Raw genomic sequence first — 22391 nt, 5'->3', positions numbered from 1 at the left:
ATATTTGCAAAAGACATATATAAAAAAGGACTGTTATGCAAAATATACAAAGACTTCTTAAGACACAAGAAGAAAATAAACAACCCAATTTAAAAATGGGCCAAAGACCTTAACAGACACCCCACTAAAGAAGATATAGAGATAGCAAGTAAACATATGAAAAGTATATGCCATCGGGGAAAGTCAAATTAAAACAGCAGTAAGATACTACTACACACTTGTTAGAATGGCTAAAATCCAGAACACTGACAACACCAAATGCTGGTGAGGATGTGGAGCGACAGGAACCCTCATCCTTCGCTGGAGGGAATGCAGAGTGGTGTGGCCACCTTATTAGAGTTTCTTACAAGATGATGCGTACCCTCATCATACAACTCAGCAATCCTGCTCCTTGGTGTTTACCAAAGGAGCTGAAAATTTATGTCCATACAAAAACTTGCCCAAAAATTTATGTTTATAGCAGCTTTATTCATAATTGCCAAAACTTGAAAGCAACTAAGATGTCCTTTAGTAGGTGAATGAATAAATAAACTCTGGTCCATCCAGACAATAGAATATGATTCAGCGCTAAAAAGAAATGAGCTATCAAGTCATGGAAAGACATGGAGCAACCTTAAATACATATTACTAGAGAAAGAAGCCAATCTGTATGATTCCAACATACAACATTCTGGAACTCTGGAGACAGTAAAAGATCAGTGGTTGCCAGAAGATAGCGGGTAGGGAGGTATGAATAAGCAGAGCACAGAGGAATTTCAGGCAGAGAAAACACTCTGTATGGTACTAGAGTGGTGGGTACATATCATTATACACTTGTCCAAACCCACACAGTGTACAACACAGAGGGTGAACTCTAAGGCAAACTATGGACTTTGGGTGAAAGCAATGTCAATGTAGGTTCTTCAACTGTAACAGATGTACCATCTGGAGGATGCCGAGCACGGGGGAAAATACGCATGTGTGGGTGCATATCACAGGTATATAGGGACTCTCTGTACTTTCCCCTCAATTTTGCTGTAAACCTAAAACTGCTCTTAAAAAATAATGGCCTCAAAATACAAAAAGCAGTAAAAAGTAGAATCCAAAAAGAAACGTGTAGCCAAAATTCCAGAGTAAGAAATATTACCAGGGATAAAGCACGTCACTTCATAATGTTAATGGAGTCACTTCACCAAGAAGACATAAAGATACTGAACATTTACATGCTTAATAACAGAGCTTCAAAATACATGGAGTGGGCTTCCCTGGTGGCGCAGTGGTCGAGAATCCGCCTACCAATGCAGGGGACACGGGTTCAAGCCCTGGTCTGGGAAGATCCCACATGCCGCGGAGCAACTAAGCCCGTGAGCCACAACTACTGAGCCTGCGCGTCTGGAGCCTGTGCTCCGCAACAAGAGAGGCCGCGATAGTGAGAGGCCCGCGCACCGCGATGAAGAATGGCCCCCACTTGCCGCAACTAGAGAAAGCCCTCGCACAGAAACGAAGACCCAACACAGCCATAAATAAATAAATAAATAAATAATTTAAAAAAAAATACATGGAGCAAAACTGAAAGAAGAGAGATAGACAAATTCACATTTAGAGTCATAGATTTCAATATGCCCCTCTCAATAACTGATAGAGCAGGTGGTCACAAATAGAAGACATGAAGAACGCTATCAACCAACTCGATCTAACTGACATTACTGAAACAAAAGACACATAAATATTCATAGCAACTTTCTTTATAATAGTTAAAAGCGAAAATAACCTAAACGTCCACCAGCAGGAGAATGGATAAACAAATTACAGTATATCCATACAATGGAATACTACTCAATAATGAAAAAAGAACAAACTGTTGATACATGCAACAATGTAGATAAATCTCAACATAATTATTCTAAGTGAAAGAAGCCAGACAAAACGAGTAAACGCTGCGTGACTCCACTTACATAAAACTCTAGAAAATGCACACTAATATGAAGTTTATATTTAGAATACATAAAGAACCCCTTCAAATCAATAGGAAAAAAACAGATAATTCAGTAGAAAAATGGCAAGAGACTGAACACATATATCACAAAAGAGAATGTCCAAATGGCCGATAAACGTGCACAAAGGAGTTAAACCTCATTAATCATCAGGGAATTGCAAATCATAATTAAGTACCACCACACCCACCAGAAGGGACAACATTAAAAGGACCAAGTGCAGGTGAGGACGTGGACCGGCTGGAAGTCTTGCCCACCACGTGAAGAAGAACAGGTTGGCACAACCACTTTGGAAATCTAAGCTTTAACTTTTAGACTAAATATATGCATTCCTTAAGACGCAGCAATTGTATATACATGTGTGGCAAAAGACATATGAAAGAATGTAGCAATCAAAATATGGAAACCAACCAAATCTCCAATAATAGTAGAATGGATAAAGTGTGGTCTAGCCATACAATGCAATACTGCACAGCAATGAAAACAAGCAATGTGGATAAATCTCATAAGCACAATGGCAAACCAGAGACCAGCAAAAAAGAATGTGTAATGTGTGACACCATTTATACAAAGTTCAAACACGAACAAAGCTATGTGCTAGAAGTGGGGCCAGAGCCACCTTTGGTGAGGAGAGAAGGGAGCACCAGCTGAGGCAGAACCTGGGCGGTGGCCACCCGGCTGCGTCCACTTTGTTATTATCACTACAATGTGCACTTAACACCTGGGACACATTTTTCTAAGTATTTTATGCTCGATAAAAAACAAGACAGATCAAGCCAGAGATCGGAATGTAGGGTCAACTCATCAATGCAAGTTGTGTTGAAGAAACACATAAAAACCTCTCTTGGGCTTCCTTGGTGGCGCAGTGGTTGAGAATCTGCCTGCCAATGCAGGGGACACGGGTTCGAGCCCTGGTCTGGGAAGATCCCACATGCCGCAGAGCAACTAGGCCCGTGAGCCACAACTACTGAGCCTGCGCGTCTGGAGCCTGTGCTCCGCAACAAGAGAGGCCGCGATAGTGAGAGGCCCGCGCACCGCGATGAAGAGTGGCCCCCGCTTCCCGCAACTAGAGAAAGCCCTCGCACAGAAACGAAGACCCAACACAGCCAAAAATAAATAAATAAATAAATAAATAAATAAATAAAGGAGTTCCTTAAAAAACAAAAACAAAAACAAAACCTCTCTTAACTCAGTGGGAAAGAAATCAAAATACAGATTTCCCTTCAGCAATGATGAACAGCTTCCACTGTTAGTAAAGTGTTTGCCAGCATAACTGAAAGTTAAAGAAAAATTCAAAGCAAATACAGTTTTGGTTTGTATGTACTGTAATCACTATTCTCAAACTCCTGAAGCCCAAAATGAAGATTAAAAACTATCCCAATACCAAAAATGTTGATAGACTTTGCTTTTTTATTTTTTACAAGAAAACCTGTTTTTAAGAGTATTAAGATAATTATATTAGTCATGAAATAATCTTTAGAAAGAAAACTGATATCTTTAAAACTCTATCAGTTTGAGGTTAAAGATTCTGAAATAAACACAATAAACTCCCTTAAATGTTGTATTAAAAATCTACAATTAAAATTAAAAGTTCAACTTGTCTTGATTGTGTTAAGAACCTCTTCTTGTTTATATTCTTAGTCAAGAAGAAATTTTAAATGATTTTAAATTATTTAAATTTATTTTTAAATAAAGTGATTCCAGTTTATTTCCTAAAAGTCAAAACTTAATATGCTTTGTTTTGTTAGCATTTTTCTCCCATAGCTGGTAACTGAATCCACAAAGGGCAAAATCACCCAAACAGCATCAGAGAAACAGAGCTTGATGGCAAGTCTCTGTGACTTAACAAAAAACACGTTTAACTTTTTAAATACCTGGTGAGGAGGTTGCTTGGTGTCCCGTACACAAAGCTCGTTTCCATCTAAGGGGAAAGCACAGGACTGCCCACTGCAGGCGAGCTGAACGTGGGATGCGGACTTCTTGGAATCCACCAGGTATTTTTCCACGACTCTATCACCTGCGTGGCCATCATTCATGGAGAAAATCTCTTGTGGTTCTTCCATCCTCAACCTGAAACACAAAGTACAGGTAAGAGGACTATGCGTATGGTATTTCATGCAGAGGACAGTCTGTTGTTTACTCATAATCACCAGTATGATCACACACACATGTCACACCTGGTGACTCGTCTTCCCTCCCCACCCCCAAGAAAAAGAAAATCACTGACACCCCGGAGGTTCCCTGTCATGCCTGCTCACTGCTCCCACGGGCTTTCAAGTTAAGCAGACCTCGGTTCCAGCGCCACGGCTCCCACTGAGCAGACCCGGCTTCGACGCAGAGCGCCTGCTCGCCCACTGGGAACGGAGGGAACGCCACCCTCGCAGAGGCCTCGCAAGGACCAAACGATGCTCCAGCACCGGCACCGAGAAGTGCTTTCGGCGAGCCACGACCAAAATCGAAGGCTGTTACCAACGATTAAGATGCAAAGTTATGTTCTACACTGATGAACAAAGTCCGTGGTCAACTACAAAACAAATCCATACCTGTTGCGCATCTGGGACTCGTTCAACTAGTTCACAACATTCTAGGTCGTTAAAGTTGGTTATCTCGGCGTATACAACCACTGGTTCACTGGCTGTGTCTCATAAAGCATCAATCATGGAAACAGTCTCAGACCTGCCCCACTTCACAGTCAGTAACTTCGTAATGGCGACCAGGTTATACACACGCGGCAGTAGCCCTGGGTCACCCCTGATTCCGCGCCGCCTCACGGGCCCCAGACACACCTGAGGCCTCAGCTACAAAGGCGTGAGCGAAGCGCCTAGCCATCCGGTCACCAAGCTGGCTGTTCAGATTCAAAGAACCCAGCCATGTGGTCGCCGCGCTGGCTGTGTGGGCTCGGCCTGGACAGGCCTCACGGGGAAGTGGTAGTTAGGACACAAGACGACTCCGGACAGCGACCCGCGGAGATGGGGCGGGGCTCAGAAGCGGGGGGAGCTGATGCTCCGAGGGGAGAGCCTGGGATGCTCGCCGCCCAGCAGACCGCAGAGCTGGGCTCATTCTTATGCTCAGGTGACCCTGGGGAGCTACTGACGGCTGCTGAACAAAGAACTGAGACAATCGGGGCTGCCCGTCCAGAAACGCACATGTCCATCTGGCCGCAGCGCCGGGGGTCAGTGTCGAGAGGGGCTGGGTGGGGAGGACGGGGGAAAGCCAAGCCCAGGCCGGGGGTCTGGCCCAGAGAGCCTGCTCAGTGGCTCTGCAGGACAACGGAAGGCCAGCCAGCACCTCAGTTCCCACCCTCTCCTTCCCTTGCAGACCCTTCCTGTTCCCACATTTCTCTTAACTGCACAACCGTTTTCCTAGTTTCCAAGTTTCCAGGCACAAAGCTTGAGTGAATATTAATCCCTTCCTCTTTTTGCCCTCCTATCCAATCCATGCCCAGCCCTTTCTTTCTTTGTGGGGAATTTCAGATTTGTCCCTCAAACACCCAGCGAGTGAAGGGTCATGCCGATCCTAAAAGTATAATCTTCTGTGGACACCTGGTGGATTACCTGCCAAAATTGCAGTGATTCTCTGTCTCGGGGGCCAGAATCCCATTAGCACAGAGGCCAAGAACGCGGAAGCGGAGGGCAGGCGGGAGGCTGCCGTGGGCTGTGGAGCAGAGGACGCGCTGTGTAGAGAAGAGCAGGACTGGGTCTGCGCCGCTGGGTCCCAGCATTTGGTTCTACTCCTTCTGTCTTGGATTTGGTGGGGTTTCCCTTCGTCTAGGCTATTCTGTTATTTCCAACCAGAGAGCCCTAAATAATGGACTATCTGATTTCATTCCAACTATGAAAAGAAACAGCACACAATCTGAGACAGCAGGAGCGCAGGACCTCAGCGGTGGGAAGTTCACCATCAGAGGGGACCCGCCAAGGGGCCTCAGGCTGGGGCTCCCAGGCAGCACCCACCCGCACGACGAGGAATGTACGGATCTAGACTCCCCAGGCCACTTCATGGAGGGTGACCCCCCAGCATACACCTCCTGGGTCGATGGGTGGGGCTGTAATCACCTCCCAGCCTGCAGGTGCAGGGGTGGCGATTTAACAAGACAAAGCAGACAAACAAAAACATGCTACCTAAGAAACTCTGTTGGAAATAACCCCAGAGAAGGCAGGAAGTACTTCCAATAGGAGGTGGATAGAAGGCCTTATTTTAGCATCTGTAAGGCCAGACACCAGACCCAGTCAGGCCTTGTGTGCGCCCCGATCTCCCCAGGACACACATTCTCTGCAGTAATAAATCAGAGACTTTGAAAGACTTGAGAAGCCTGCGATGTTTGGAGAAAAACAAAAATAAAATGTGTTGAATACTTTAAAGCACATTCTTCTCTAATTTACAAATTGGTTTTACTTACTTATTTTACATTTTCCAAGATACAGTAATGAGCTTCATATAAAAAATAGCTAAATGTTTCAAAGTTACCATGATTCGCTTTGCAAGTTTTATAATTTTAAAGTACCCAGTGCCTAGCACTGCTGGCACATGGAAATGATGGGGGTACGTGCCCCCAGTGGATGAAAGGAAGTTACCGTGCCTCCTTCCACTGTGTTTTGAAAGCGTAAACATTTCAAGGAACAGATGAAACAATATATCAAAAGTCACAATTGTTTCAAAATTTTTAAGAATCCACCCATCAAACTGTGATAAACTGTGTGGTATTTGTCTTATTTCAACTGTCTTAATCTCTTCTGGAATTCCTGTAGAATTTAGCACCATGATTTGCAAATAGCACTTTCATAGATATTAACATGTGGATTTGTGTTTATCAGTAATACATTATACCATTTACTTCTTACAATAACCCTTTGAAATGGCTATATTTTTTCCCATTTCCCAGAGAACAAAGTCGGAAAGGTTAGACAGCGACAAGACCGCCAGTGGCATCGCCACACCCGCACTTTGCGACTCGGGGCGGGTGGCACCTCCACCAGGCGCTTTTAGGTTACCCCACGGCCCGTCTGGTCCCAGAAAGCGTCGCCTCAGCAGAGAAGGAAACGCACTGAGGGGAGGAGCGTGGGTCTGTGGTCTGCCACTCAGGGCCACCTCAGTGGCTTGGCATCTATGCCCACAGCGGCAGGTGACCATGCTCGGAGCTGCCACCTCCAAACCTACTCACCCTATTTATTCTGACTTGAGCCCCAAGAGGATTTGCCAACCCTCGGGACCAAATGCACGGTTTGGGCTGCTCTCTCCCGGGACATAGATGTGGTTTTCCTTTGCACTGAGTTGCAGCCCATCACAACTAATTCTAACCAACAGGCTGAGCAGAGCCCAGGACAGAACTCTGGACAGACAGCTGAGCTGGCATACAGTACGAAGGAATATCACCCTGAGTGTAAGAAACAGACCATTTTAATTTTCAGGGACTAGACAAACACTTGGAAAATAATAGCAAAAACCAATGAATTTCAGATGGATTGCAGGTTACCAAACACCATTAAAAAATAAAAAACAGTGAAGGGTTCAAGATGGCGGAGTAGAAGGACGTGCGCTCACTCCCTCTTGCGAGAGCACCGGAATCACAACCAACTGCTGAACAACCGTCGACAGGAAGACACTGCAACTCACTAAAAAAGACACCCCACATCCAAAGACAAAGGAGAAGCCACAATGAGACGGTAGGAGGGGCACAACCACAGTGAAATCAAACCCCATAGCTGCCGGGTGGGTGCCTCACAAACTGGAGAACACTTATACCACAGAAGCCCACCCGCTGGAGTAAAGGTTCTGAGCCCCACGTCAGGCTTCCCAACCTGGGGGTCTGGCAACGGGAGGAGGAATTCCTAGAGAATCAGACTTTGAAAGCTAGCGGGATTTGATTGCAGGACTTCGACAGGACTGGGGGAAACAGAGACTCCGCTCCTGGAGGGCACACACAAAGTAGTGTGCACATCGGGACCCAGGGAAGGAGCACTGACCCCATAGGAGACTGAACCAGACCTACCTGCTAGTGTCGGAGGGTCTCCTGCAGAGGCGCGGGTGGCTGTGTCTCACCGTGAGGACAAGGACACTGGCAGCAGAAGTTCTCGGAAGTACTCCTTGGCGTGAGCCCTCCCAGAGTCCGCCATTAGCCCCACCAAAGAGCCCAGGTAGGCTCCAGGGTTGGGTCACCTCAGGCCAAACAACCAACAGGGAGGGAACCCAGCCCCACCCATCAGCAGACAAGAGAATTAAAGTTTTACTGAGCTCTGCCCACCAGGGAAACACCCAGCTCTACCCACCACCAGTCCCTCCCATCAGGAAATTTGCACAAGCCTCTTAGATAGCCTCATCCACCAGAGGGCAGACAGCAGAAGCAAGAAGAACTACAATCCTGCAGCCTGTGGAACAAAAACCACATTCACAGAAAGACAGACAAGATGAAAAGGCAGAGGGCTATGTACCAGATGAAGGAACAAGATAAAACCCCAGAAAAACAACTAAATGAAGTGGAGATAGGCAACCTCCCAGAAAAAGTATTCAGAATAATGATAGTGAAGATGATGCAGGACCTCAGAAAAAGAATGGAGGCAAAGATCGAGAAGATGCAAGAAATGTATAACAAAGACCCAGAAGAATTAAAGAACAAACGGAGATGAACAATACAATTACTGAAATGAAAAATACACTAGAAGGAGTCAACAGCAGAATAACTGAGGCAGAAGTGACCTGGAAGACAGAATGGTGGAATTCTCTGCCGTGGAACAGAATAAAGAAAAAAGAATGAAAAGAAAAGAAGATAGCCTAAGAGAACTCTGGGACAACATTAAATGCAACAACATTTGCATTATAGGGGTCCCAGAAGGAGAAGAGAGAGAGAAAGGGCCCGAGAAAATATCTGAAGAGATTATAGTCAAAAACTTCCCTAATAGGGGAAAGGAAATAGCCACCCAAGTCCAGGAAGCACAGAGAGTCCCAGGCAGGATAAATCCAAGGAGAAACACGACAAGACACATAGTAATCAAACTGACAAAAATTAAAGACAAAGAAAAATTATTGAAAGCAACAAGGGAAAAATGACAAATAATGTACAAGGGAACTCCCATAAGGTTAACAGCTGATTTCTCAGCAGAAAGTCTACAAGCCATAAGGGAGTAGCACGATATATTTAAAGTGATGAAAGGGAAGAAACTACATCCAAGATTCAGATCTCATTCAGATTCGACGGAGAAATCAAAAGCTTTACAGACAAGCAAAAGCTAAGAGAGTTAAACACCACCAAACCAGCTCTACAACAAATGCTAAAGGAACTTCTCTAGGCAGGAAACACAAGAGAAGAAAGGGCCTACAAAAACAAACCCACAGGGCTTCCCTGGTGGCACAGTGGTTGAGAATCTGCCTGCTAATGCAGGGGACACGGGTTTGAGCCCTGGTCTGGGAAGATCCCACATGCCACGGAGCAACTAGGCCCGTGAGCCACAGTTACTGAGCCTGCGCGTCTGGAGCCTGTGCTCCGCAACAAGACAGGCCGCGATAGTGAGAGGCCTGCGCACCGCGATGAAGAGTGGCCCCCACTTGCCACAACTAGAGAAAGCCCTCGCACAGAAGCAAAGACCCAACACAGCCATAAATATAAATAAATAAATAATTTAAAATAGCTTAAAAAAAACCCCATAACAATTAAGTAAATATTAATAGGAACATACATATCAATAATTACCTTAAACATGAATGGATTAAATGCTCCAACCAAAAGACACAGACTGGCTGAATGGATACAAAAACAAGATCCATATATATGCTGTCTACAAGAGACCCACTTCAGACCTAGGGACACATACAGACTGAAAGTGAGGGGATGGAAAAAGATATTCCATGCAAATGGAAATCAAAAGAAAGCTGGAGTAGCAACTCTCATATCAGACAAAATAGACTTTAAAATAAAGAATGTTCCAAGAGACAAGGAAGGACACTACATAATGATCAAGGGATCAATCCAAGAAGATATAACAATTATAAATATTTATGCACCCAACATAGGAGCAACTCAGTACATAAGGCAACTGCTAACAGCTATAAAAGAGGAAATTGACAGTAACACAGTAATAGTGGGGGACTTTAACACCTCACTTACACCAATGGACAGATCATCCAAACAGAAAATTAATAGGAAACAGAAGCTTTAAATGACACAATAGACCAGATAGATTTAATTGATATTTATAGGACATTCCATCCAAAAACAGCAGATTACACTTTCTTCTCAAGTGCACATGGAACATTCTCCAGGATAGATCACATCTTGGGTCACAAATCAAGCCTCAGTAAATTTAAGAAAACTGAAATCATATCAAGCATCTTTTCTGACCACAACACTATGAGATTAGAAATCAATTACAGGGGAAAAAAAAACACAAACACATGGAGGCTAAACAATTCGTTACTAAATAACCAAGAGATCACTGAAGAAATCAAAGAGGAAATCAAAAAACACCTAGAGACAAATGACAATGAAAACACGATGATCCAAAACCTATGGGATGCAGCAAAAGCAGTTCTAAGAGGGAAGTTTAGAGCAATACAAGCCTACCTCAAGAAACAAGAAAAATCTCAAATAAACAATCTAACCTTACACCTAAAGGAACTAGAGAAAGAAGAACAAACAAAACCCAAAGTTAGTAGAAGGAAAGAAATCATAAAGATCAGAGCAGAAACAAATGAAAAAGGAACAAAGAAAACAATAGCAAAGATCAATAAAACTAAAAGCTGGTTCTTTGAGAAGATAAACAAAATTGATAAACCATTAGCCAGACTCATCAAGAAAAAGAGGGAGAGGACTCAAGTCAATAAAATTAGAAATGAAAAAGGAGATGTTACAACAGACACCACAGAAATACAAAGCATCCTAAGAGACTACTACAAGCAACTCTATGCCAATAAAATGGACAACCTGGAAGAAATGAACAAATTCTTAGAAAGGTATAACCTTCCAAGACTGACCCAGGAAGAAATAGAAAATATGAACAGACCAATCACAAGTAATCAAATTGAGACTGTGATTAAAAGTCTTCCAACAAACAAAAGCCCAGGACCAGATGGCTTCACAGGTGAATTCTATCGAACATTTAGAGAAGACCTAACACCAATCCTTCTCAAACTCTACCAAAAAATTGCAGAGGAAGGAACACTCCCAAACTCATTCTATGAGGCCACCATCACCCTGATACCAAAACCAGACAAAGATACTACAAAAAAAGAAAATTACAGACCAATATCTCTGATGAATATAGATGCAAAAATCCTCAACAAAATACTAGCAAACAGAATCCAACAACACATTAAAAGGATCAGACACCATGATCAAGCAGGATTTATCTCAGGGATGCAAGGATTCTTCAATATATATGCAAATCAATCAATGTGATACACCATATTAACAAACTGAAGAATAAAAACCTTATGATCATCTCAACAGATGCAGAAAAAGCTTATGACAAAATTCAACTCCCATTTATGATAAAAACTCTCCACAAAGTGGGCATAGGGGGAACCTACCTCAACATAATAAAGGCCATATACGACAAACCCACAGCAAACATCATTCTCAATGGTGAAAAACTGAAAGCATTTCCTCTAAGATCAGGAACAAGACAAGGATGTCCACTCTCACCACTATTATTCAACATAGCTTTGGAAGTCCTAGCCACGGCAATCAGAGAAGAAAAAGAAAGAAAAGGAATACAAATTGGAAAAGAAGAAGTAAAACTGTCACTGTTTGCAGATGACATGATACTGAGAATCCTAAACATGCCACTAGAAAACTACTAGAGCTAATCAATGAATCTGGTAAAGCTGCAGGATACAAAATTAATGCACAGAAATCTCTTGCATTCCTATACACTAATGATGAAAAATCTGAAAGAGAAATTAAGGAAACACTCCCATTTACCATTACAACAAACAGAATAAAATACTTAGGAATAAACCTACCTAGGGAGAAAAAAGACCTGTATGCAGAAAACTATAAGACACTGATGAAAGAAATTAAAGATGATACCAACAGATGGAGAGATATACCATGGTCTTGGAGTGGAAGAATCAATATTGTGAAAATGACTATACTACCCAAAGCCATCTACAGATTCAATGCAATCCTTATCAAATTACCAATGGCATTTTTTACGGAACTAGAACAAAAAATCTCAAAATTTGTATGGAGACACAAAAGACCCCGAATAGCCAAAGCAGTCTTGAGGGGAAAAAACAGAGCTGGAGGAATCAGACTACCTGACTTCGGACTATACTACAAAGCTACAGTAATCAAAACAATATGGTACTGGCACAAAAACAGAAATATAGATCAATGGAACAGGATAGAAAGCCCAGAGAAAAACCCACGCACCTATGGTCAACTAATCTATGACAAAGGAGGCAAGGATATACAATAGAGAAAGACAGTCTCTTCAATAAGTGGTGCTGGGAAAACTGGACAGCTACATGTATAAGAATGAAATCAGAACACTCCCTAACACCATACACAAAAATAAACTCAAAATGGATTAGAGACCTAAATGTAAGACTGGACACTATAAAACTCAGAGAGGAAAACATAGGAAGAACACTCTTTGACATAAATCATAGCAAGATCTTTTTTGATCCACCTCCTAGAGTAATGGAAATAAAAACAATAAACAAATGGGACCTAATGAAACTTAAAAGCTTTTGCAAAGCAAACTACAAATGAGACAAAACAACAACCCTCAGAATGGGAGAAAATATTTGCAAACGAATCAACAGACAAACGATTAATCTCCAAAATATATAAACAGCTCATGCAGCTCAATAGTAAAAAAAAAAAACAAACAACCCTATCCAAAAGTGGGCAGAAGACTTAAATAGACATTTCTCCAAAGAAGACATACAGATGGCCAAGAAGCACATGAAAAGCTGCTCAATGTCACTAATTATTAGAGAAATGCAAATCAGAACTACAATGAGTTATCACCTCACACCATTTAGAATGGGCATCATCAGAAAATCCACAAACAACAAATGCTGGAGAGGTGTGGAGAAAAGGGAACCCTCTTGCACTGTTGGTGGGAATGTAAATTGATACAGCCACTATGGGGAACAGTATGGAGGTTCCTTAAAAAACTAAAAATAGAATTACCATATGATCCAGCAATCCCACTACTGGGCATATACCCAGAGAAAACCATAATTCAAAAAGACACATGCACCCCAATGTTTATTGCAGCATTATTTATAATAGGCAGGACATGGAAGCAACCTAAGTGTCCATCGACAGACGAATGGATAAAGAAGATATGGCACATATATATAATGGAATATTACTCGGCCATAAAAAGGAACGAAATTGGGTCATTTGTAGAGACGTGGATGGATCTAGAGACTGTCATACAGAGTGAAGTAAGCAGAAAGAGATAAACAAATATCGTATATTAACGCATATATGTGGAACCTAGAAAAATGGTACAGATGATCCAGTTTGCTGGGCAGAAATAGAGACACAGATGTAGAGAACAAATGTATGGACACCAAGGGGGGAAAGTGGTGCGGGGGCGGAGGGGGGGAATGAATTGGGAGATTGGGATTGACACGTATACACTAATATGTATAAAATGGATAACTAATGAGAATCTGCTGTATAAAAAAAATAAATAAAATAAAATTCAAAAATTCAAAAATAAAATAAAATAAAATAAAAAACAAAGAGAAAAAGTATCGAAAAAATCTGAAACAATAAAGACAAAGAATCAACATCCTGTCAATTGAAGAAAAACGCACAACCTAAAAGTTGAGAGTTAAGTTTTATTCGGGGAACTTACTGAGGACTATAGCCTGGGAGGCAGCCTCTCACATGGGTCTGAGAACCTGCTCCAAAGTGGTCAGGGAAGAGCCAGGATATACAGGAGTTTTTGCTGAAAAACAAAACAAAAACGAACAAGAAACCTGTAGTCGAACAACGAAAGATTACTGCTAATCACAAAGAACAGACATCTGAAGTTAATGCTTTTCATGCTTTTATATACATAGGAAGATGCAAGAGTCTAGGCTCGTTGAAATCATTCCTTAGGTATGCACCTTACTTACCTAGGGCCAGTACCCTGGTTTTCCCCATCCTGAGTCCCCTCAGGGTGCACCGTGTCAGACGGCTTAATGGCAGACAACATTCATTGTTTACTGGGATGGCAAGTGACATTCTTTATCCACTATCCTTAAAAATTAGAGAGCTATTATAAATAAGTGAGAAAAAGCTTAAAACCCATTATCCTGCAGCCAGGAAAACATCCCTTTTGAGGCTAAAATATGTATGATTTCTTTCCTTCTGCTAACTTTGAGTTTTGTTTGTTCTTCTTTCTCTAGTTCCTTTAGGTGTAAGGTTAGATTGTTTATTTGAGATTTTTCTTGTTTCTTGAGGTAGGACTGTATTGCTATAAACTTTCCTCATAGAACTGCTTTTTTTTTAAATTTTTTATTTATTATTTATTTATTATTTTTATTTTTGGCTGTGTTGGGTCTTCGTTTCTGTGTGAGGGCTTTCTCCAGTTGCGGCGAGTGATCTGGAGTGTTAAAGTCCCCTACTATTATTGTGTTACTGTCAATTTCCTCTTTTATGGTTGTTAGCAGTTGCCTTATGTATTGAGTTGCTCCTATGCTGGGTGCATAAATATTTATAATTGTTATATCTTCTTGGATTGATCCCTTGATCATCATAGAGTGTCCTTCTTTGTCTCTTGTAATAGTTTTTATTTTAAAATCTATTTTGTCTGATATGAGAGTTGCTACTCCAGCTTTCTTTTGATTTCCATTTGCATGGAATATCTTTTTCCATCCCCTCACTTTCAGTCTGTATGTGTCCCTAGGTCTGAAGTGGGTCTCTTGTAGACAGCATATGTACGGGTCTTCCTTTTGTATCCATTCAGCCAGTCTGTGTCTTTTGGTTGGAGCATTTAATCCATTTATATTTAAGTTAATTATTGATATATATGTTCCTATTACCATTTTCTTAATTGTTTTGAGTTTGTTTTTGTAGGTCTTTTCCTTCTCTTGAGTTTCCTGCCTAGAGAAGTTCCTTTAGCGTTTGTTGTAGAGCTGGTTTGGTGGTGCTGAATTCTCTTAACTTTTGCTTGTCTGTAAAGGTTTTAATTTCTCCATCAAATCTGAATGAGATCCTTGCTGGGTAGAGTAATCTTGGTTGTAGGTTCTTCCCTTTCATCACTTTAAATATGTCCTGACACTCCCTTCTGGCTTGCAGAGTTTCTGCTGAAAGATCAGCTGTTAACCTTATGGGGATTCCCTTGTATGTTATTTGTTGCTTTTTCGCTTGCTGCTTTTAATATTTTTTCTTTGTATTTAATTTTGATAGTTTGATTAATATGTATCTGGGTGTGTTTCTCTTTGGGTTTATCCAGTATGGTACTCTCTGCGCTTCCTGGACTTGGGTGGCTATTTCCTGTCCCCTGTTAGGGAAGTTTTTGATTATAATCTCTTCAAATATTTTCCCAGACCCTTTCTTTTTCTCTTCTTCTTCTGGGACCCCTATAATTCAAATGTTGGTGTGTTTAATGTTGTCCCAGAGGTCTCTGAGAGTGCCTTCAATTCTTTTCATTCTTTTTTCTTTACTCTGTGCCCTGGAAGTTATTTCCACCATTTTATCTTCCAGCTCACTTATCCGTTCTTCTGCCTCAGTTATTCTGCTATTGATTCCTTCTAGAGTATTTTTAATTTCAGTAATTGTGTTGTTCATCACTGTTTGTTTGCTCCTTAGTTCTTCTAGATCCTTGTTAAATGTTTCTTGTACTTTTTCCATTCTGTTTCCGAGATTTTGGATCATCTTTACTATCATTACTCTGAATTCTTTTTCAGGTAGGTTGCCTATTTTGTCTTTATTTATTTGGTCTTGTAGGTTTTTATCTTGGTCCTTCGTCTATAACATATTTTTCTGTCGTTTCATTTTTTTTTTTTTTTTTGATGGGTGGAGCTGTATTCCTGTCTTACTGGTTGTTTGGCCTGAGACGTCCAGCACTGGAGTTTGCAGGCAGTTGGATAGAGCCGGGTCTTGGTGCTGAGATGAGGACCTCTGGGAGGCCTCACATCGATTAATATTCCCTGGGGTCTGAGGTTCTCTGTCAGTCCAGCAGTTTGGACTCGGAGCTCCCACCACAGGCGCTTGGGCCCGACCTCCAGCCTGGGAACTGAGATCCCACAAGCTTTGTGGAAAGAAAGAAAGAAAGAAAGAGAGAGAGAGAGAGAGAGGGAGGGTGGGAGGGAGAGAGAGAGAAAGAAAGAAAAAGAAAGAAAGAAAGAAAAGAAAGAAAGAAAAGAAAGAATGAAAAGAAAGAAAGAAAGAAAGAAAGAAGCCGTACAATATCAAAGAATAGAAAACAAAATACAATTAGAAAGATAAAAAATATATTAGGAAAAATAAAACTATAATTGAAACAACCGGTCGCTCGGGGTTCCTCCGTCCCCTTAGGTGTCCGTGGTCCCCCACCGGTGCCTGGTAGGTGCCCTGGTTGTGCGGAGACGCGGATTCCGCAGCCTCCTAGTCCGCCTTCTTCTCCTGCTAGTTTTTCACCAAAAAACCCCTTCCACTTTCTCCCTACAGCCAAACCGCATTTCCTGGCCTCTCTGGAAGTCGCACAACCCAGCTGAACGCAGGGAGAAGCTGCAGCCCTACGCACAGCTCGGCCCCAGTGGCACGAGCCTCCGTCCACTGGAACACCAAGAGACAGAGCGCTTACTGGAAAGCACCTGGTCACCTGAGCTGCTACCCAGTAGGGCTCCCCTGACCAGCAGCACTGGGTTGGAGTGGTGAAAAGCAGGAAACGAACTTCTACTGTGTCAGGCCCTGAAACGTGAGATTATTTGCAAAAGCCTGCCCAGACGCACGCAGAACCCGGTATGCAGATGGTCCACGGTGACGGAGCATCTGGTTAAACTCCACTTTGTAATGACCCGGAAGGCAGACCCCTCTCTCTGATCCTGTAGCCCTCAAGGAAATGATGGGAAAGAACCAGCATTGGTAGCCCACACTTAAAGTTGGCTCAAGCAAGCAGAAACGAGTGGAAACAGAAAGTATCCAGAAGCCTGGGGGCTTCAGGGAGGCAAACTGGAATGGGTTGCCCCTCAAAGCTCCAAAGAGACCAGGGACCATCTAGACTCAGCCTTCCCGGAAAGGTCAGGTCAAGGATGGTTACCTTCCCACTCAAGCCTTTAGTTCCACATAACCTCCAGGTCTCAGCCATTCAGTTTCAAGAGAGAGAGGAGAGCAAGTACGCACAAAGAAAAGAAAAAGTCAGGCTTGAACAGCACACCCGGCGGGACGGAGGTAGAGCTGCCAGCTGGCAGGCGGAGCTGACAGGACGAACACAGCCAGGAGCCCACGTGCTCCTGGGAGAGCCAGGAGGCCGGAGGAAGGGCACAGCAGGCACGACGGCTGACTGCTTAGGACTGAGCGTCTCTGGGCCCCCGTCTCCACGGCTGCAGGAGAGGGACCACGGCAGCCCCCTCCTCACAGACCACTTTACACGAGGCCACGGAGGGGAAGGTCTGAGGGGAAGACCACAGGCTTCAGAAAACCACCGTCCGGTCCCCAGGCAGCAGAGTCAGGGTCCACTTGGGAACCTCCTCCAACACCCACTCCACCCGATTTCAGCACTGCTGTGGACCTGTCTCCCGTAGGAAGGGGAGAGTCTCCGGAGGGGGAGCAGTTCATGGGTCACTGGACCATGAGGAACCACGTCCGGGCCTGACGGGGAGAGCAGTGTATGCTGGGAGTCCTCTGTGTCTTCCTGGCTGCCCTGCCCAGGTTGTGCCCCGGGGAGGTGGGTTCTCCTTGTGGGCTCAGAGCCGAAGCGGACTTCTGGCTTTAGTCAGATAACGGAGGCTGCCCCTGTTCCCCAAGCCATTCCCTTCCCTTCTGGAAACTACAAGATCCAGCTTCCCTTGGAGCTAAGTGACACCACGTGGTTGAGTTCTGGCCAGGGCAGCAGGAACAAGGGAGTATGTGGGATAAGCAACGTAGGCCACTTACAACCCAGCCCAGAAAACCCTCCCACCCGACTCTCTTCCCTCCCCCCACTCCCTGGCTAGATGGAGAGGCCTTGGAGGGCCTGCTGAGGAGGGACCCACCAGACGGAGAGACGCTGAGGCGCGGCATCCGGCCCGAACAGCCACAAGGACCCTGTGGGCAGGACACATGCTATTATCTGTCAGGGTCCTCTGCCTCTGCACTCGTCTACCCACACTGACAGAAATCCTTTAACCTTTTTCATGTACAAAAGCAATACAATGCAAAATATTTAAACAATGCAAAAATAATAGAGTTGGCCTTTCCCTCTCTACCTCCCCTCCTTACTGTGTCTTCCCCGTGGAAAATCAATGTAAGAGTCCAATATGCGCATCACAGGAACAAGTCTGAGAGGACACACTACAGTTAGTTTCTAATAAGGTTCTCGTGTATCTCAGGCTACAGAAGCACCTTAGGAAAATCTGGAGACAGTGGCTGCTAGAGAGACCATTGTTTTAAAGTTAAGTCAGTAAATCCCAGACAGCTAGAGGCTGTACATTCAAGACCCTTTCACTGATACAGCAGAGCATGTAAATTGCACAAAATTAGAAAATCCAGACTAGAAAAAAAAAACAAGGGGCACCACTGTTAAAACCTTGCACATCTCCTTCTGTTTTTTTTTTTTCCTTTGTATAAATGTGTATATGTATATTTTTTAGAAAGAGAAAACTACTCCCTTTTGAGTAAAAGAGATCATAATCTTTCCCTTTTAGCAGCTAAGCCAGCCAGAGTTGTGCCAATTCATTCTCGAGTTAGGAAGACATAGTGTGGTAGTCAGAGAGCAGGTTGAGTGCCCGCAGGCAGCATAATTAAAGTACCCTTAATGGCTTACTTCGTAGCAAAAGAAAATATAAAGTTCTCCACATTCGCCAAAACCAGAGACAGGTTCTAATTCTAGCTCCTCTGAGGACAGAACTAGTATAAAAATGGAGCAATGGCTGATCACGGAGGTATGGGAACACTACCAAATTATACTCAGGCATTCCCGTGACTTTAAGTCCTTTCTTAAGTTATTAAACACTTTAAAAGGTATTACTACTCTTTATATTTAGCTGCTTAATTAAAAAAAATTGATACACTCTTTCTGTTGGTCAGGCTGAGGAAAGCCTGATTTTACAAACCTGTGGTTCTTGAAACACAAATTTTGTACTTTTATGACATGTGAATGAAGAACGTTGTCTGCCATATCAGTAAACACAGGATGTTGCAGCCATCAAACCATCACATTACAGCATCCCAACGGTGCACCCTGAGGGGACTCAGGATGAGAAAACACAGGATACTGGCCCCAGATAGCTGAAGTGCATATCAAAGGAATGATTTCAGTGAGCCCAGACTCTTGCATCTTCCCATATATAGAAAAGCACTAAATTCCTTAACTTGAGATATCTGGTTTTCTTTAATTGACAGTAATCTTTTGATGTTCTGACTACCTGGTCTTTGTTACAAAAATTCCTACATATCCTGGCCTCCCCTTTGCCTCTTCGCAGCAGTCCCTCAGAGCTATCTGAGAGTCCTGTCTCCTGAGCTTGAAGTCCTCAGAATGTCCACTGAATAAAACATAACTCTCACCTTTCAGGTTGTGCATTTTTTTCAGTCCACACCACCATGACTTGTTAGGCAAGCACAAATCATTGACTACCAATAGCAGTAATGATGCTGAAGTTTTAAAGTCAATCTTTTCCAATGATTTAAAATAGATCCAGATGTATCTCTATAACCTACACACTCCCTTGTATTCCAGTCTGATATGCTTTCTTGACAGGAAAATGTTAAACTTGGGAACAGCCCCGGTTCAGTGGTTGTCACAGGTAACCAGATACTTCTTGCAGGAGGAAGTGTTGAGGTCCACTAGTGCCATCTCATCATCAACCCAAACCAGTAACTACCCACCTGGATACAACTTCTCCTAACTTCAGGCAAATCAACCCCCCTATAAATAATCAGCCTTAAGTCTGTCATGTCTCTTTTACATGCCCAAAGGTGACAGCAAATGTAACTATTCAATGCAGCAACAGACACATTCTTTAACCCAACACGTGACAATCTCCTTAGCAACATGACCAACCCACATCTTGTAGCTACTTGGCAGAGTTCAGGTTCTGTAGAAAGAAGCACAAGGGTCATGCCTGTTTTTAATATTTACACTCCACCTGTTTCCACATAAGTGATTCAGCAAGTTCTAAAATGAAACACAGGAATTGGAATCAACACGAAAGTGTGATACTAAAATGCACATAATCTTTCTTAGGAGAATCTTTTCCAATGGCCAACAGGCGTCCATTAACACCATATTCCAAATTAACAAACTAAATCCTGAATATAAATACAACTTCAGTTTGAAGCTTCTCTTAGGAGCATTTCGAGAAGTAACACGGTTACGAGAAACAGAGAACAGGTACCAGGTGCCCGGACAACGGTCCCTCGGGCGCACCTGTTTCTCACCTGGGGACCCTCTGGGACCTGACGCTGAACTCGCCAAGTGGACGCGCAATCCAGGTGAGCACCTGGCGGCGTAGGACCAGCGCCCCGCCCCCGTCGCCCTGGTTACGAGTCCCCGCAGCTCGGCGCCCTCACCACCGCGGCATTCTCGCGAGAACCCGGAGTCTACGCACTACCCCATTTCCGGGCTTTGCCTCACTTCCGGGCGCCGGCCAACTGCCGGCTTTCCTCACTTCCGGGCGCCGTGCCACCTCCGGACGCCTTACTTCCGGGCGCGCCTCACTTCCGGCTCCTCCGGCTCGGCCGCCCAGCCCTCATGCTCCCGGCGCGGCGCTTGCGGGGAGCGGTGGTGAGTCCAGGGGCGGATACCGGACCTGCCGCCCGCGCCCACCCCGGCGGAGCCCTGGGCCCCGAGCCGCCCTCCGCCCGACCCCGCGCTCGGTGGGTCCCCGGCCCACTCCCCTCCTCTGTCCCTCCCGCCCCGCCTTCGCGCGCGTCCTCCTCCCCGCGGGTCCCCTCCCCGGGCCGGGGGCGGGCCGGGCCGCCGAGGTGGCCGGGACCCGCCCGCAGTCTGCGGCTCCGGACGCGCTCAGTGCGTCCTTCCCCTGTCGTGTGTCCGCAGGATAAGTCACAGATGAGGAAGGCACCGCACTAGGCGCCCCAGTCATGGCGGCTCCGTGGAAGACCGCGCTGCTGCTGCTTCTGGCATCTCAGGCTGTCTCCTCGGTGAACGCCTCTGACGAGGAGGAAGTTCCAGAAGAATGGGTCCTTTTGCACGTTGTTCAGGGTCAGATAGGAGCTGGGAATTACAGCTATTTGAGGTTAAATCATGAGGGAAAGATAGTCCTTAAGATGCAGAGCTTGAAAGGTGATGCGGACCTGTATGTATCCGATAGCACCCTGCACCCGAGCTTTGATGAGTACGACTTACAGTCTGTCACTTGCGGCCAGGACGTGGTTTTCATACCAGCGCACTTCCAGCGCCCCGTGGGAATAGGCATCTATGGACACCCGTCTCACCGCGAGAGTGAATTTGAAATGAAAGTGTATTATGATACGACGGTCGAACAGCACCCGTTTGGTGAGACTGCTTATTCAGACGGTACAGACACGAGTCGCAAGCAGGCTTCTGCTCCAGAAGATGCATCTCAAGAAGAGCAATCTGTCCTTTGGACGATATTAATTAGTATTTTGAAATTGGTACTTGAAATTCTTTTTTGATTCTTTGAACATCCTGTGGAGTATAATACCCTTAATCTGTGAAGCTGAGTGCAGTTCGCTGTGAACCTAGCTCCTTGTACCTGGTTGGAATTCTGGTTACCTTTCGAGATGGGGGATGGAAAAATAAAGCCATACAGTTTTGTTACCTCAGTCACCCCAGAAGTATGAAAAGCATCAAGCACGATATTTATTTTCTTTCTAAACATCAAAATTCCTGTAAAAGGAATGTGCATAATAAAATGTTTAAACCCCGTTTTGATTAGTTTGTCAGGTGACTAAACAGATGATTGCAGTGACTTATGAAGTTACAAAGTGTCAGTTTTGAAGAGTTACTAAAAGCAAGTGTGAGATGTAATGATTTCTCCACACTTGCCTGAGCATGGACTAAAGTCCCATGCCTACACCCCAAGCAGGGACAGCACCTCCTGTCCAAACGGGAGTTCCTGGTAGGCAGGTGCCAGTTAAAGACAGGTCTAAACCCAGCTGCACCAAATCTCATCTGGTCATTTGTAATTTTATCATCTTGGGCTCCTAATTATTAAAAGCCTTCCGTTATTAAATAACTTTGCTGTACTACCCATGGTAGACCAGAAAGGATATAGATTAGGAAAATTTCATGAAAATAATAGTAACTTTTAGGCCAACGGAGTAATAAAGTATTTCAAATTAAGCTGCATGATAGTACCACCGAATTT

General features: G+C 44.0%; 2 protein-coding genes across 7 annotated transcripts in view; one reads left to right on the top strand and one right to left on the bottom strand.

The window, feature by feature from the left end:
- Window positions 1-20622, bottom strand: part of WDR27 (WD repeat domain 27) — a 70611-nt gene extending 49989 nt beyond the window's left edge. For 2 of the 5 annotated variants that reach the window (XM_007186055.2, XM_007186056.3), the window contains exons 1-3: window positions 20479-20622; window positions 13787-13879; window positions 3848-4043 (exon numbers count right to left, since the gene is read on the bottom strand). In XM_007186055.2, the coding sequence (XP_007186117.1) occupies window positions 3848-4036 (189 nt within the window). In that variant the 5' untranslated portion in view covers window positions 4037-4043; window positions 13787-13879; window positions 20479-20622. Of the gene's footprint in view, window positions 1-3847; window positions 4044-5527; window positions 5688-7962; window positions 9404-13786; window positions 13880-20478 lie in introns of those variants that run through there. The other 3 variants (XM_057528132.1, XM_057528134.1, XM_057528133.1) reach the window with 3 other exon arrangements.
- A 103-nt stretch (window positions 20623-20725) lies between these two features.
- Window positions 20726-21949, top strand: C14H6orf120 (chromosome 14 C6orf120 homolog). Of its 2 annotated transcripts, none has more exons than XM_007186054.2 (2): window positions 20726-20824; window positions 21098-21949. In XM_007186054.2, the coding sequence occupies exon 2, from the start codon at window positions 21142-21144 to the stop codon at window positions 21694-21696; it is 555 nt and encodes a 184-aa protein (XP_007186116.2). In that variant the 5' UTR covers window positions 20726-20824; window positions 21098-21141; the 3' UTR covers window positions 21697-21949. The 2 variants fall into 2 exon arrangements, with proteins under 2 accessions (XP_007186116.2, XP_007186115.2); XM_007186053.2 differs by having other exon boundaries at window positions 20745-20916.
- The last annotated feature ends 442 nt before the right edge of the window (window positions 21950-22391 follow it).

The sequence above is a fragment of the Balaenoptera acutorostrata genome, chromosome 14 (genome assembly GCF_949987535.1).
Source record: "Balaenoptera acutorostrata chromosome 14, mBalAcu1.1, whole genome shotgun sequence".
Taxonomy (NCBI): Eukaryota; Metazoa; Chordata; class Mammalia; order Artiodactyla; family Balaenopteridae; genus Balaenoptera; species Balaenoptera acutorostrata.
Note: the sequence above shows the minus strand (reverse complement) of the source record. Positions and strands in the feature narration are given on the sequence as shown.